Genomic DNA, 15,830 nt, shown 5'->3' with positions numbered 1-15,830 from the left:
CTGAATAAATAAAGTGAAATAGGAAGGGGTGGGGTCCCAACGAACCTGATGTACGAGGGTCCCAAATTGCTCTAGAGCACTGCTTGGCAACCTGCGGCCTATCAGGGTAATCCGCTGGCAGGCCGCAAGACACTTGGTTTACATTCCTGCAGCTCCCACTGGCTGGGAACGACGAACCACGACCAGTGGGAGCTGCGGGTGGCTGTGCCTGTAGATAGTCAATATAAACCAACTGTCTCGCAGCCTGCCAGCGGATTACCCTGACCACAGGTTGTCCACCACTGCTCTAGAGGGGACTGACTGGAAAGGATTCCCCCTCATCAAGTCATAGCAGAGGGGTGGCTTCACCAAACTGAAAAGGGGATCCTGTGCAAATGTGCATTGACTGATCCAGGCTTGATTTCTGTAGGTGTGACTGTACTCACTGACCCCAGCTAAAACCACTCCTGCTGTTCAGGCAAGAGACTCATTCTATATTTGCACAGGGCATACATAGCATTACAGGGCACTGAAGTTGGAGACTTTGGCAGTTACTGCAATACAAATAAATCTAACAATTTTCTCAGTCTCTACTCCTTGAATGTGCCAACTCCATTAGTGACAAAACAGTTATTACTGAGATTATGGGAAAAGCAGTTGATGGAAGAATTACAATGAAATAGTAATTTTTCAGACAAACAAGAAATTTGCATTTCTTTAAGCTGCATGCATAATGGCTGCAATCAACATTATACCAAACAATGACCTACTTTGTTTCCTTACAGCTATTCTATTTAGGTTTAATTCCCCATAATTCTTAAATTGTGTATTCCTTTCATCTCACCACCACCACTATTCTGACACACAAAAAAATAATGCATTGCTATTAGGGCTGTCGATCAATCGCAGTTAACTCACGCGATCAACTAAAAAAAAAAATAATCGCGATTAATCACACTGTTAAACAACAGAATACAAATTGAAATTTATTACATATTTTGGATGTTTTCTACATTTTCAAATATATTTATTTCAATTAAACACAAAATAAAAAGTGTACAGTGCTCACTTTATATTTTTTATTACAAATATTTGCACGCTAAAAAAAAAACAGTATTTTTCAATTCACCTCATGCAAATACTGCAATTGCAATCTCTTTATTATGAAAGTGCAACATACAAATGTATTTTTGTTACACAACTGTACTCAAAAACAAAACAGTGTAAAACTTTAGAGCCTACAAGTCCACTCAGTCCTACTTCTTGTTCAGCCAATCGCTCAGACAACCCACTTCTTAATTACAATGTCACCTGAAAGTGAGAACAGACATTTGCATGGCACTGTTGTAGCTAGCGTTGCAAGATATTTACGTGCCAGATGCGCTAAAGATTCACTATGCCTCTTCATCCTTCAGCCACCATTCCAGAGGACATGCTTCCATGCTGATGACACTTGTAAAAAAAATAAAAAATGCATTAATTAAATTTGTGACTGAACTCCTTGGGGAAGAACTTTATGTCTCCTGTTCTGTTTTACATGCATTCTGCCATATATTTTATGTTATAGCTGTCTCGGATGATGATCCAGCACATGTTGTTCATTTTAAGAACACTTTCCCTGCCAATATGACAAAATGCAAAGAAGATATCAATGTGATATTTCTAAAGATAGCTACTGCACTCGACCCAAGGTTTAAGAATCTGAAGTGCCTTCCAAAATCTGAGAGGAATGAGGTGTGGAACATGCTTTCAGACGTCTTAAAAGAGCAACACTTCAATCCGGAAACCACAGAACCCAAACCACCAAAAAGAAAAACAACCTTTTTCTGGTGGCATCTAACTCAGATGATGAAAATGAACATGCGTCGGTCCACACTGCTTTGGATCATTATTAAGCAGAACCCCATCATCAGCATGGACACATGTCCTCTGGAATTGTGGTTGAAGCATTAAGGGACATATGAATCTTTAGCGCATCTGGCATGTAAATATCTTGCAATGCCGGCTACAACAGTGCCATGCAAACGCCTGTTCTCACTTTCTGGTGACATTGTAAACAAGAAGTAGGAAGCATTATCTTCTGCAAATGTAAACAACTTGATTGTTTAAGCAATTGGCTGAACAAGAAGTAGGACTGAGTGGACTTGTAGGCTCTAAAGTTTTACTGTTTTATTTTTGAATGCAGGAGGGTTTTTGTACATAAATCTACATTTGTAAGTTGCACTTTCATGATAAAGAGATTGCACTACAGTACTTGTACTAGGTGAATTGAAAAATACTATTTCTTTTGTTTTTTACAGTGTAAATATTTGTAATAAAAAATATAAAGTGAGCACTGTACACTTATTTTGCATTGTAATTGAAATAAATATATTTGAAAATGTATTTGAAACATATTTGAAAATCCAAAAATATTTAAATAAATGGTATTCTATTATTGTTTCATCACAATTTCATTTTTTTAATGGCTTGACAGCCCTAATTGCTATTACACAAAATGAGACCAGCAACTCTACTCCCCATAAGCACTTGCACAAACTAGTGCTGTCTTGGTATGGGACGAGAAAGCAACTTTCAGTTTTCTTTTAACACATGAAGATGCAAACAAGTGACAGTGTTTTCAGTGGGGGAGGGGGAGGAGAGGGAGAGAAACAATCAGTAAGTTACCTAAACACAACTCAAACATCCTGATCAAAATGTTAAACAGAACTCTAAGATGTCAGCAACTAAAACATATTTACCTTTTCTATTATAATTCCACTCTGAAGTCTGAATAAAGTCCTTTTGAAAATGCAAAGGTCTGTTTATCACAATTTGCAGGAAAACTTCACCAGCACATTGACAGAAACAAAAAGAGCAGTAGAAAGGAAAACCTGTTTTCTCATATAACCTGTATTGAATGTTTTTTATAAACAAATCCTCTTCAACATTGTTTTTTACCTCTGATTGTTATTCATCTTGTGAACCCTTTAATATGCACAGGGAAGATGCTGAGAATTAAAAAGCCAAAGATCATCTTACTGCAACTAGACCTCTAAGGCTGGAATCTTACAGAGGGGAAAAAAGAAAAAGAAAAAAAAAAGGAGAAATGCTCACTATTACAGCAATGTTTTACTCTGAACATACACTGCTCAATATAATATGGGAAAAACAATGTAAACCTAACCAAAAGCGTTTGGCTTTTTGAGGGAAGAAAAAGTTATCTGTTCATACCTAGTTTGAAAATAACTAAAGAAAGCAAAAGGCTTACTGACTCTGGAAGCCCCTTATAGAAGAATTTACTGCAAACTCTGAAATTAGGAAAAGATAATATCAGTGGTAACTAGCAACAGGAAAGACAAAATATAGGTACAGTAGTATTTTCTTTTCACCACCAGAGGGATTTGAAGTGATAAATTTAATATGCTACTGATGGGGTAAGGTAGTTTGTTGCCATCAAACCTTAAAAAGCGCAAGGAGACTTCCAAACTTGGCTGCACATTTATAATGTCAACCAAAACTGGGCACAAACGTGAATTTTATCAACTTGCAGGCATCACTTTTTCCAAATGGTAGCAGATATCGTTGCAAGAAGCAACATATTCAACTACAAATATACAAGTCTCCATGCAAAGGAAGGGATGGAGAGAAGGATCCTAGGTGACTGAGATATCTTGGTGGTGGAGCACGGAGTGTAGCCCCACGACTGAGTAAACCGGTTGTGGGAGGTCTTGCGAGAGAAAAGGGGTGTGTGACACTTTGTGCAGCACAGTGACCTCCCGAGCCAGCCCGGGGGCGAGGGAAGCGCGCAGCCCCGTGACTGCCGGAGCCTCAGGGGGGGCAAGGGAAGGAAATGGCGTTAAGGGTGTAAACCGTGACTGACTGACGCGGGTGGGCACCGAGCCGGCTCTGGGAGGGAGGGGGGGGGCCTTACCTGAGAGAGTTGCCTGGGGTTGGGGCAACCGAAGAGCGCGGAGCTGGAGCTGAAACTGATGGCCCCTCTGCGGCTGAGGACATGCTGCGGGACCGGCCTGTCCAGGGGCAGCACCGGCAGCTGGTAACATACTTCCATTGAAGAGCCTCTGCGCTCCGAGCAGCGCCAGGGCACCGGCCGCCGCACCTGCCTGCACCGGGAATCGCCGCAGCGCGACGGGGGCGGGGCGGCAAATGTGCCAGAAGGGATAAAACCAGCAATTAAAACACAGAGGGGCCCGGCTCCGCCTCACCCCCCGCCCCCGGGTCTGGACGGGTACCGGGCTCCTCCCTCCTCCTCCTCCGCCGCCCCAAGAGTCGCGTCTGGGCGGGCTGGTTCCTCCCCGGAGCCCGCAGGGGTCCTTGAGCCGCAGCCGCCGCAGGGGGGCGGGGAAGCGGGGCCGGCAGCTGAGTGCTGTCAAGGAAGGAGGCGGCGAGTCCCGGGCCGAGCCCCGCAGCGCGGCCGCTGCCTCCCGCTGTCTCTGCTGCTGCTGCTGCTGCTGGAGGGAGCCGCTGCCGCTGTTAGCCCCGCAGCCGGGCCGTCCGGGCGCCGCTCATGGAGGCGGGCGCTGGTGCCCGGGGGTCCGCTTTGGGTGAGACACACTCGGCACTGCTATTGTCCGGCACGAGGAGGCGGCGCGCGCTCCGGGCGGGAGGGGCCGGGGCGCTGCGGTCCCGAGCGAGCCAGTGGGCGGGGGGAGCCCGCGGGAAGGAGGGATGCTGCGCCCGGGCCGCCCGCACTGAGAACAGCCCCGAGCGCAATCGCCCAGGAAGAGGCACGAGCCGGACGGACTCTGCGTGTGTGTGTGTGTGTGTGTGTGTACGCGACGCGCGAGCCCGGCCGGCTCCACGCAAATCGTCATCACGTAACGGCGACGGGGGGATGTTTTGGAGACAAGCGGTGCGGTGCGGTCCGGGCCAGTTCGACTCTCTTTTGCGCATGCGTGATATTTTCGCGGCTTGGGATCTTTCTGCCGTGCTAGAGCTGGTTGCAAGTGGAGCGCGCGCCTAGCGCCGCCCGAGCTCAGCGTCTGGGCCGCTGCCCCACTGGTGAACGGGGGGTGAGGGAGGGGAAGGAGAAAAGCAGACTAAGAACGTTTCCCGCGTAATCTCAGCCCAGCCACGCCCCTGCTCGCTGTGTGTGGCCCAGGCCCGAGTCCGGGGGTGTGACGGTAACATGGGCGGCGGCGGCGCCGCACGTTAGACCCTCTTCCAGGGGGGCCTCAGGGCTGCCGGCCAGATACTGGGCAGCGGCTCTGGGGACAGCTGTGTTCAGCAGCGTCTCAAGCCTGCCTGATTCCAGCGGGAAACAGCAACCTGCTGAGCTGGGAGCAGGAGCTGCGGGTCCTGCTCTGGCAGGTGACCATAGGTCCATGTTTTCTGGGGACAGTCCCTGTCTGAGGCACTGTATCCCTAGGTAAACAATGTCCCCAGAAGAGTCCCCGGTTCACAAAACTCGTCCCTGAATACCGTTGTGATGTGAATACCCTTTCTTCTTCTTCCAGTCCTGTCCCTGTGGGTGCTCCACTCTAGGTGTCGGTGCGTCCCAGAGCTGTTGATTGGAGATTTTCGGTAGCAGTGCCTGGTCGGGACGCACACACTCAGTTGGTATCTCCTGTCTCGCTGGTCTCTTCCTGAGCGCCTGCAACCCGCACCCCCCAGTTCCTTCTCAACCGTCCCCGGCTGAAGATGGGACTTGAGGCACTGCTGCTTCTCTTCCCTGGTCTCTGTGGGGGAAAAAAGTATCAAAGAATATAAAAATAGTTATTAGTTACATCCTAGTTGTTTCCCTTCCTTTAGTGTAGTTACATAGTTAATTACTTAGTTAAAAAAAAAAACCTTCCCTCCTTCTGAAACACTTTCCCCTGCCATTTCTAGTTCACAATGCTTCAGGATTCAAAAAGTGTGTTTCCTGTCAGGACTCCATGACACGATCCGATGGGCGCTCACATTGTATGAAGTGCCTCGGGGAAACCTACATTCCCACTGTACGAGCCTCAAGTCAGGGGCTCAGCGTGACAGGAACCTGCGGCTTAAAATGCCTCTGATGGAAAAATCCCTGCAGCCGCTCCTACACAGTCCCCGGCCAGATCCGAACCAGTGGGGAGCGCAGCCCAGGGAGCAGGAGCAATAGTTCCTAACTGAATGTGACCTATCAGTACCACCTGAGCTTAACTATCCACTCCTGGATACACAGGGCTCACTCTTCGAACAGCCGCTCTCACCACCTGAACTGGCTACCTTCGCTGACAGCAAACCCAATATACAGCAGCAGGTGGAGTTCTCCCCATCTGCCTCTCCTCCTTCACCAGACCCTCTTCCACCTCAGGCTATGGTCCTCCGCCACCAGCCTCAGTTTCCCAACTTCGCCCTCCCATGGACGGCATCTGGGTTCTCCTACCCTATGCCTTGACCCCAGTGGTACCCTTGGCCCCATCCTCCTACCACTCATCCTCAGACCTCTTCCACGAAACCACTACCTGCTTTTGTGCCTCGATCTCCAGCTCCGTCCACTTCTAGAGTACCTGAACCACCTCCTGAGAACATGAGCTACGAACCATATCCTGACTCACCGACCTCTAATTCTCCATCTGCTCCAGACGGAGCCCTCTCCCCCACGCCTCCACAGAACGTGGACAACTGTAAACAATTTCAAGAGCTTTTCAAGAGGGTGGCACTCAGTCATGACATCCCCCTAGAAGGGATTCAGGAGACACAACACAAACTTCTCAGAATCCTTCAACCCTCTGCACCTTCAAAGATCGTGGTCCCTATAAATGAAGCACTCCTGGAACCAGGTGACACTCTGGCAAACTCCAGCTTCTTTATTACCTACCTGCAGAAAGGCCGAACGTAAATACTATGTTCCTGCTAAGGATGCTGACTTCCTATTTCTCACCCACAATCGAACTCTCTCATCATGGATACAGTCGCACAAAGGATGAAACAGCCACAATATCAGCCCACCGTGCAAGACAAGGACCTTAAACGCCTTCACGTCTTGGGATGCAAGGTTTATATGTCCTCCACTTTACAATTCAGGATTGCAAACCACTCTGCACTCCTCGCCAGCTATGACTTTGATAACTACAATAAACTTTTTTAATTTGCCTCCTACATTCCAGAGGATAGGAAAACGGACTTCAAATCAATTCTGAGCGAGGCCCCATCCCTCTTCAGGGACCCCTCCCACAAGCACCTGCTTCACATAGAAGTGGAACCTGTGCCGACGCAACATTGAGGGAAAGGGTTCTACTCTCATTTCTTCCTGACCCAGAAAAAGACCAGGGGATGGAGGCCTATACTAGATCTACGCCGACTGAACAAATTTGTGAGTATACAAAAATTCAAGATGGTCACACTGGGCACAATAATTTCTGCACTGGATCAAGGGGACTGGTTCACAGCCCTCGACCTACAGGACGCTTATTTTCATATATCAATTCATCCAGCTCACAGACGCTTCCTACGATTCACAATCGGTCACGACCATTTTCAATTCAGAGTTCTTCCTTTTAGTCTCTCCACAGCGCCAAGAGTCTTTTCTAAAACTCTAGCCGTGGTCGTGGCTCACCTCCACAAACATGGAATCACGCTTTTCCCCTACCTGGACGATTGCCTCATTAAAGGCAACTCCTATGGCGAGACACTTCAAGCTACCCGTTTCACCATCTCCCTCTTTCACAACCTAGGCCTCCAAATAAACATCCAAAAATCCACCCTGACAGCTACACAGCAGATCGAGTTCATCGGAGCTCATCTAGCTCAAGCCAGAGCAGAGCCTCACTCCCATATCACAGATTCCTTGCTATCATGCAGCTTATACGCGTGCTCGCTATTCGTCCCAGGACACAGACAGGAATCTGTCTACAGCTCCTTGGTCACATGGCAGCCACCATCTTCGTGGTCCAGTATGCCAGGCTACACATGATGTCTTCAGGGTTGGCTCAATTCCAATTTCAAACCCAACAGATGCACCTTAGGGACGCTGCTAACTCCTCCTCCCAATGTTCTAGCTTCCCTACATTGGTGAACAAGACCAGAAAACCTCTGCATGGGGGTTTCCTTCCAGCAATGATCCCCAACGCTCATTCTCACCACGGATGCTTCCCTAATCAGTTGGGGAGCGCATCTAGGGGGACAGAGGGCACAAGGCCGGTGGTCCGCATCAGAAACGCACCTACACATAAATCTCTTAGAGCTCAGAGCAATGGGGTGAGCGTGCCTTTACTTTCTTCCCCTCATAAAGAACAAATCTGTTTGGGTCTTAACAGACAACATAGCATGTATGTACTACATCAACAGACAAGGGGGAGCAAGATCACATTCCATTTGCATGGAAGCCATCCGACTAGGGAATTGGTGCATACAACATCAAGAACAAATCATCGCTTCCTACCTAGCAGGCTGCCACAACACTACTGCAGATGCACTCATCAGACACTTCTCAACAGAACACGAATGGGAACTGCATCCCGCAATACTTCAACAGCCCTTCTCCCTCTGGGGCATCCCGTCAATAGATCTCTTTGCCACACCCCAGAATCGAAAATGTCAGCTGTTTTGCTCCAGAGCGGGACTCGGGACTGCATCCCTAGGAAACACGTTCCTCATCCCGTGGAACAACTCTCTCTACGCCTTCCCACCAATCCCTCTGCTACACAGGGTTCTTCGGAAGATTTTAGATGACAAGGCCTGGATCATCCTTATTGCCCCAGCTTGGCTGAAACAGACGTGGTATCCTTACCTCCTCCGCATGTCCTCCCATCATCCACGGGCTCTCCCCAACAGGCCAGATCTTCTTTCCCAAGACAACAGACAGGTTATTGCCCCAGCTCCAAAAGCTCCACCTAACAGCCTGGTTCCTTCATGGTTCCAGACCCATGAACTAGCCTGTTCCGAGCAAGTCTGATACATCCTCCTGCACAGTAGAAGAGACTCCACTCATAAAACTTACCTGCAGAAGTGGAAGCGTTTCACCCCCTGGTGCTCACGTAATCACTTAACGCCCAATACAGTGACCCTCCCTAACATTTTGAACTACCTCCTGAAACTAAAACAGGATTGACTTTCGCTCAGCTCCATCAAAGTACACCTGGCGGCGCTTACCACCTTCCATGACATGTTAGAAGCTTATTCACTCTTTACCTACCCCACCATAAAATGATTTCTCACAGGCCTGCAAAATCTCTACCCTGAAATTTACCCAATGGCAGCTACATGGAATCTTAACCTCGTTCTTCACGCTCTCATGAAACCTCCATTCGAGTCTCTGGCTACCTCCTCTCTTCTCCATATGTCCATGAAAGTAGCTTTCCTAGTCGCAATAACATCTACAAAGAGAGCAGGTGAAATAAGCACCCTGATGGCCCATCCTCCCTACACAATCTTCTTCAAAGACAAAGTCACTCTGAGACCACATCCTAAATTTCTGCCTAAGGTGGTATTCACCTTCCACTTTAACCAACCAATATACGTGCCTACTTTTTATCCCAAACCTCACAAGATTCCACACGAGGCATCCCTGCATACTCTCGATGACAGGCGAACAATCACATTTTACTTAGACAGGATTAAGCCATTTCATAAATCTCCACAACTCTTTGTCTCCATCACCGAGAGATTGAAAGGTACAGCTGTCTTTAACCAACGTCTGTCCAAGTGGATCTCTGACTGCATCAGGTCCTCTTACCGTATTCAAAATATTCAACCGCCCAAAGGCATTAGAACTCATTCCGCTCGAGCTACGTCAACATTTGTTGCCTTCGTACATAACGTACCCATTTCTGACATCTGTAGAGCGGCTACATGGTCATCTGAACACACGTTTGCCAAACACTATGCTATCATGCAAGATACCACGGCAGACACCATAGTAGGCCATAAAGTACTCTCTACAGTACTCGCTGCCGCATCTCCAAAGTCCCACTGACCATAGTGGGTACTGCTACACATTCACCTAGAGTGGAGCACCCACAGGGACAGCACTCGAAGAAGAAGGGGAAGTTACCCACCTTGCAGTAACTGAAGTTCTTCGAGATGTGTGTCCCTGTGGGTGCTCCACTCCCCACCTTCCTCCCCTCTACTTTTGAGTACTAGTATAATCGCTCCATGGTAGAGAAGGAACTGAGGGGGGTGTGGGACGCAGGCGCTCAGGAAGATTCCAACAAGACGGGAGATACCAACTGAGCACCTGCGTCCCGGCCAGGCACTGCTACTGAAAATCTCCGATCAACGGCGCCGGGATGCACCGACACGTAGAGTGGAGCACCCATGGGGACACACATCTCAAAGAACTTCAGTTACTGCAAGGTGAGTAACTTCCCCTTATGTTGATTATTTAGTTAATATGTCTAATGCATAAATGAGTTAGAAATATCCAGAACATTTCTATTGTTATTATTACTATTAGCTCTGATACAGATGATACAGCACTATTGCAGTTGCCATAGCTACGACAATGGCTGAATGCCATATGACATAGAACACAATTGAGATTCAGTGTAAAGTAAAAATGGCATTGTCAAAAAAGAGCAAATGCTGCTTTAACAACCTAGCTTTCAAAGGATTTTCCATATTTATGACCAACTGGAAAAGAAACATCTGTATTATACTCAATATGCCAGTCAGTATTTTCCATTTTGAGTGGAGGCAGGACATCTGTAAAAGAACAGGAAGGTGACATTAAACACAAAGCTGCTCTGACAGCACATGCCAGTTCAACTTCTTTTACCAATTTTTTTCACAAAAGTTGAGCAAACACAGTGAGTATAACTTTGGTTTGCCAAGAAGGAATATATGCGTATCATACTATTAGACATAATCACAGTTTCAAATTAATGGACTGTAATTCCAATTTAAATAAAATTCAGCAACCCAAAATTCTTGTGTGCCCTGACAAAGTGTGAAGCAATAGTTGCAAATGTTTTTGCTCCATGCACAAATGATGAACTAATTGACAACCAGAAAGATGTTGAATATGTGTCAGTGTGTGCAAACGTAATGAATCACAGACGTAAAATTGCTTCCTGTCTTGGTTTACTATTTCAAGGTTTATGAAGGCTTTTTTTGTGTGCAAACTAAATGTTGTTGAACTTTTGCTGAAGACATCAGAACTTATTGCAGCTGAAATAATACAAATAATGTGAATAAGTATGGAATCGAAAGTAAGGTTGTGGTATTCTCAGAAGATAATACAAACAAATCTTTGGCAGCATATACAAACGTGGAAAAAGAAAATTTACACACCAAAGTAAAGACAGGTTTCAGCGTAGCAGCCGTATTCGTCTGTATCCGCAAAAAGAACAGTAGTACTGTCATAAATATAAAGGGAAGGGTAAACACCTTTAAAATCCCTCCTGGCCAGAGGAAAAACCCTTTCACTTGTAAAGGGTTAAGAAGCTAGGATAACCTTGCTGGGCTAGGAAGGAACCCACTCTGAACTCTAGGGTACAGATGTGGGGACCTGCATGAAAACCTCCTAAACTCACTTTTACCAGCTTAGGTTAAAACTTCCCCAAGGTACAAACTATTTTACCTTTTGCCCTTCTACTTTATCGCTGCCACCACCAAACGTCTAACAGATGTATAACTGGGAAAGAGCCCATTTGGAAACGTCTTTCCTCCCAAAATCCTCCCAAACCTTACTCCCCCTTTCCTGGGGAAAGTTTGATAAAAATCCTCACCAATTTGCATAGGTGAACACAGACCCAAACCCTTGGATCTTAAGAACAATGAAAACGCAATCAGATTCTTAAAAGAAGAATTTTAATAGAAGAAAAAGTAAAAGAATCACCTCTGTAAAATCAGGATGGTAAATACCTTACAGGGTAATTAGATTCAAAACATAGAGAATCCCTCTAGGCAAAACCTTAAGTTACAAAAAGACACAAAAACAGGAATATCCATTCCATTCAGCACAGCTTATTTTCTCAGCCACTTAAAGAAAACAGAATCTAACACATATCTAGCTAGATTACTTACTAAATTCTAAGACTCCATTCCTGTTCTGTCCCCAGCAAAAGCATCACACAGACAGCCACAGAGCCTTTGTATCTACCCCCCCCCCCAGCTTTGAAAGTATCTTGTCTCCTCATTGGTCATTGTGGTCAGGTGCCAGCGAGGTTATCCTAGCTTCTTAACCCTTTACAGGTGAAAGGGTTTTTCCTCTGGCCAGGAGGGATTTTAAAGGTGTTTACTCTTCCCTTTATATTTATGACAAGTACTTGTGGCACCTTAGAGACTAACAAATATATTAGTCTCTATATTATTTATTTATAAATTAGGTAGTCTCTAAGGTGTCACAAGTACTCCTGTTCTTTTTGCAAAGTAAAGACAAGCTTTAAAAGGGAAGTGGTAGGCCTTGGATGTTTTGCTCACATCATGCACAACTATGCCCAAACAAAATCCCAGTAGACGTTGAGAGCATTCTAATTAAGATTTTTGGATATTTTCATATATTCACTGTTTGTGTGGAAAGATTGAAAATGTTTTGTATGTGGGACAAGAATATCAGAGTGTAGTGAGACACAGTAATGTCAGATGGCTGTTGATATTACCTGCTTTAGAGAGGATCCTTCAACTTTGAGTCGTTGAAGTCATTTTACTTGTCAGACTAAAAGTGTCCAGAAGTTCTTCAAAAAGTATTTGAAGACTCATGTACCAAACTCTGGCTTGCTTTTATCCATGCAAACATGACACTTTTTAATGAGACAATCAAATCATTTGAGGGACATGATCGCTGTGCAGTAGAGTCAGCCGAAATCTTAAACAATCTTGAAAAGAAGCTGGTTACAAAGTCTGAAGAAGCCTTTATGCCTGGTTTAGTGAGAAAATTACTTAGAGCAGTGGTCCCCAAACTTTCTACCTCATGCCTCCCCTTACCATTCTCCCTCCCCCCGGAGCCAGGGCCAGGAGCAAGGATGTGGTTCTGGAATGGGGGGATGCAGACAGGGATAAGGGGGCCAATTCTGGGGCCACAGCTGGGGGCGGGGCCGGGAGTGGAACTGAGGCCAGGGCCAGCAGAAGACCGGGGTGGCACTCCCTCCCTACCCACCGTGGGGGCTAGCCCGGGCCCCAGCCATGCGCCTCCCAGTTTGGGGACCTCTGACTTAGAGACCTAGAAGAAGCAGGCATCATGCTGCCTTAATGTGTCAAGATCTTTCCTCAGTGCAGCCATAAAATACATACGTGCATGGGGAAAGCATATAGATGATTTGAGAGATTTGAAGTGTCTGCTTTTAAAGAAAGTTTCTTTACGATCCGAGATTGAAACAGCAGCTGAGTTACTGCTGAAGTAATGCCAGAATATGACAATTAACGAGGATGCACTGTTTGATGAAGTAACTCTGTTAAACGAGTGTGTGACAGGGAAACTGTGAATGGAATGACACAGCTACAACGATTACAGTATGTGGCAGATGGGATGAAGTAAACAAGCATTTCAGGGAATCCTCAGTACCACACACAAATATAAAAAAAAAATGGCAGAACTGATCCTGTGCCTGCCTGGCAGTAATGCTTCAGTTGAGAGGGTGTTTTCTGTCATGAATGACCTGTAGACAGCAGAAAAATCCAGATGCAACGTTGAAATTGTGAAAGCCATTCTCATTGTCAAAACAAACTTCATTTTACCCTGTCTTGAGTTCTTCAACAAACTGAGCAAGAACATTAACATTCTAAAACAAATACACTCATTTGAGAAATACAGCTATTAATCCACAAGCTTTTCTAGTGCTGCTAGCATTGGGAATACTGGTGAGTACAATTTCTTATGTGGGTCCAGGGGTGGGAGTTTTCCATCTATAGACTATTTCTATTTCCTAGCCATTTGGGGGGAACTCTGAAAAATTAAGAGGGACTCTTTTGTATTACTATACGTATAAACTGTTTAAAACCATTGTTTTATAATGTGCCACTAGGTGGTGAATGTCCTTTCTGTTAATTCTCATTTAAATTATTGCACTCTTTATATCCAAATTATTGTCGATTGTGTGGCTGTGTGTAGGTTGATGCAGGTTAGTCTCTAGGTGGATTCCACTAGCAGAAGCAATAGTCATCATACTGGCTTTCTTGAAACATGGAGATAACACTGCACTCATTGATAAATCTGTGAAAAATAAATGGCTTTGGCAGTGGTGTGACAGAAGGGATTCTTTAAATAGTGTGTATGGACAGCGGGAACAGAAAACTCACAGTCCTGAATGGTGTTTCAGTATCTTTTGGAACTGGTGTCTGAATGCGCTTCTTTAGTACTGTCACACCCACAATGGTTGAATGCATATTTGTTTTGTATTTGTAGTTTATATGTGCAACTGTTAAAATATAAGCTGCTAAAAAAATTAGCTTCGCTATGCTCCACAACTTACATTTCAAGTCTGCTCCCACCCCTGTGTGTCCCCAGATTGATTTACAAAATATGGTCACCTCTAGAGCCCACTATAGGGTAAGCCCCAGATAGGAGGCAGAATCAGCAACTAACAGGGGCAAATGAGAGCTGAAGGGGGCTGAATGGGGGAGGATTTGGAAATGGACAGAATGGGGCCCAGAGACTACTACAAAGGAACAGAGGGGAATGGGGGAGGCTTTCTTAAACCCCTCAGGCCCAGGTGCCCGCTACCCCCCAGATCTCAGACTGTCACCACTGTGTTTTCCCCAGAAGACATTCCCTCACCCAAAAGCCTCTTCCCCACATAGCAGGGGTGAGGAATGCTGGCTGGGCAGCCTAAGATGCAAATCAGTTCATTAAATTAAGTTGCATAAAATGTCACAGATGGAGCTGAATGAAACTCAGCAGCTGTTATGGTGACCACTTACCCCATCACTTAACTTCCCTAATACAGTCCCTGTGTCCTACATCCCATCTTAGATCAATATAAGGCTGTCCTCTGTTGCTTCACACCACACAGTGATATGTCACTTCCTCTCCCCAATAAAATCGTCAAAAATTGGCAAGCTGGGTGTACAGCTTTCAGTACTGCTTCCCCCCCGCCCCGCAAAGCATTCAAAAATCTTGAATCAAACACAAAAAAACACAAGATTGTCTTAAAAATCATGATATTTCTTAAAAGTAATATATTTGGGAAGGGGTAATATGATTTTGAACTTTTATAGTTCACATTATCAAGGTTTTCTTTGCAGTCAGGAGACCTTAAAACTTACTTCATTTTTTTTTTTAATGAAAGCTGAGATTCTCACATAATCACAGGATTCTAGTAGCTGTGACTTTAAGAAAAACATATTGAAAATATGATAGCTACATAGATTAGATTAGAAAGGGCAGATAAAACTATATTCATTTGTTGTTTCACTCGTAGAGAACAACTTTTTTTCTCCCTCCCTCCCTGGAGCTTTTTTTTTTTTTTTTTAATATTCAGCTTTTATTTCTCTACAGTGAAAATTCATAAATATAGCATTATAGAGAAGGGAACATTTCTGGGGTTTGAGTAACATATTTTACATTCATTTAATATTTATAGTATATATTTTGATACTACAAGTGTAAAAAATAAATACAATGGTATGTGCTTCAACATTCCTTTCAGCTCCATGCACATTTCCTCTGACTGGCTGAAAGTGGGCCTTTAAGGATCCAGCAGTGCTCATATTGAGCAAGCATTCCTCTGAATGGGGTATCAACAAATTTTTTTACTAATAACATCTTTGAGGTTTAGCTAATATTACTTACACCCCTGTTAAGAAGTCTTACCTTGAAATTAAACCTAGATATTCCAGATAATGAGTGTTTTCTTAAGTGTCCTGCTCTCAGAATACACAATAATGATATATTCTGTAATTAATACATTGCTACTAGTATTATCCGGGCAAATTTGATCACTACAGAATTAGAAGTACAATCCCACTGAACCCATATACAATCAAGTTAAAGATAACTAATTTGT

The 15,830-nt window shown here is 45.0% G+C and overlaps 1 protein-coding gene across 2 annotated transcripts in view; it reads right to left on the bottom strand.

Annotated features, from left to right (window-relative positions):
* The window catches only part of PDE7A (phosphodiesterase 7A), a 139,254-nt gene extending 134,472 nt beyond the window's left edge, over positions 1–4,782 (bottom strand). For both annotated transcript variants that reach the window (XM_073331008.2, XM_073331009.2), the window contains exon 1: positions 3,893–4,782. In XM_073331008.2, coding sequence (XP_073187109.1) covers positions 3,893–4,030 — 138 coding nt within the window. In that variant the 5' untranslated portion in view covers positions 4,031–4,782. The remainder of the gene's footprint in view (positions 1–3,892) is intronic.
* Between the last annotated feature and the right edge of the window lie 11,048 nt (positions 4,783–15,830).

The sequence above is a fragment of the Lepidochelys kempii genome, chromosome 2 (assembly GCF_965140285.1).
Source record: "Lepidochelys kempii isolate rLepKem1 chromosome 2, rLepKem1.hap1, whole genome shotgun sequence".
Classification (NCBI taxonomy): Eukaryota; Metazoa; Chordata; order Testudines; family Cheloniidae; genus Lepidochelys; species Lepidochelys kempii.
This window is presented reverse-complemented; position numbering and strand designations above follow the sequence as displayed.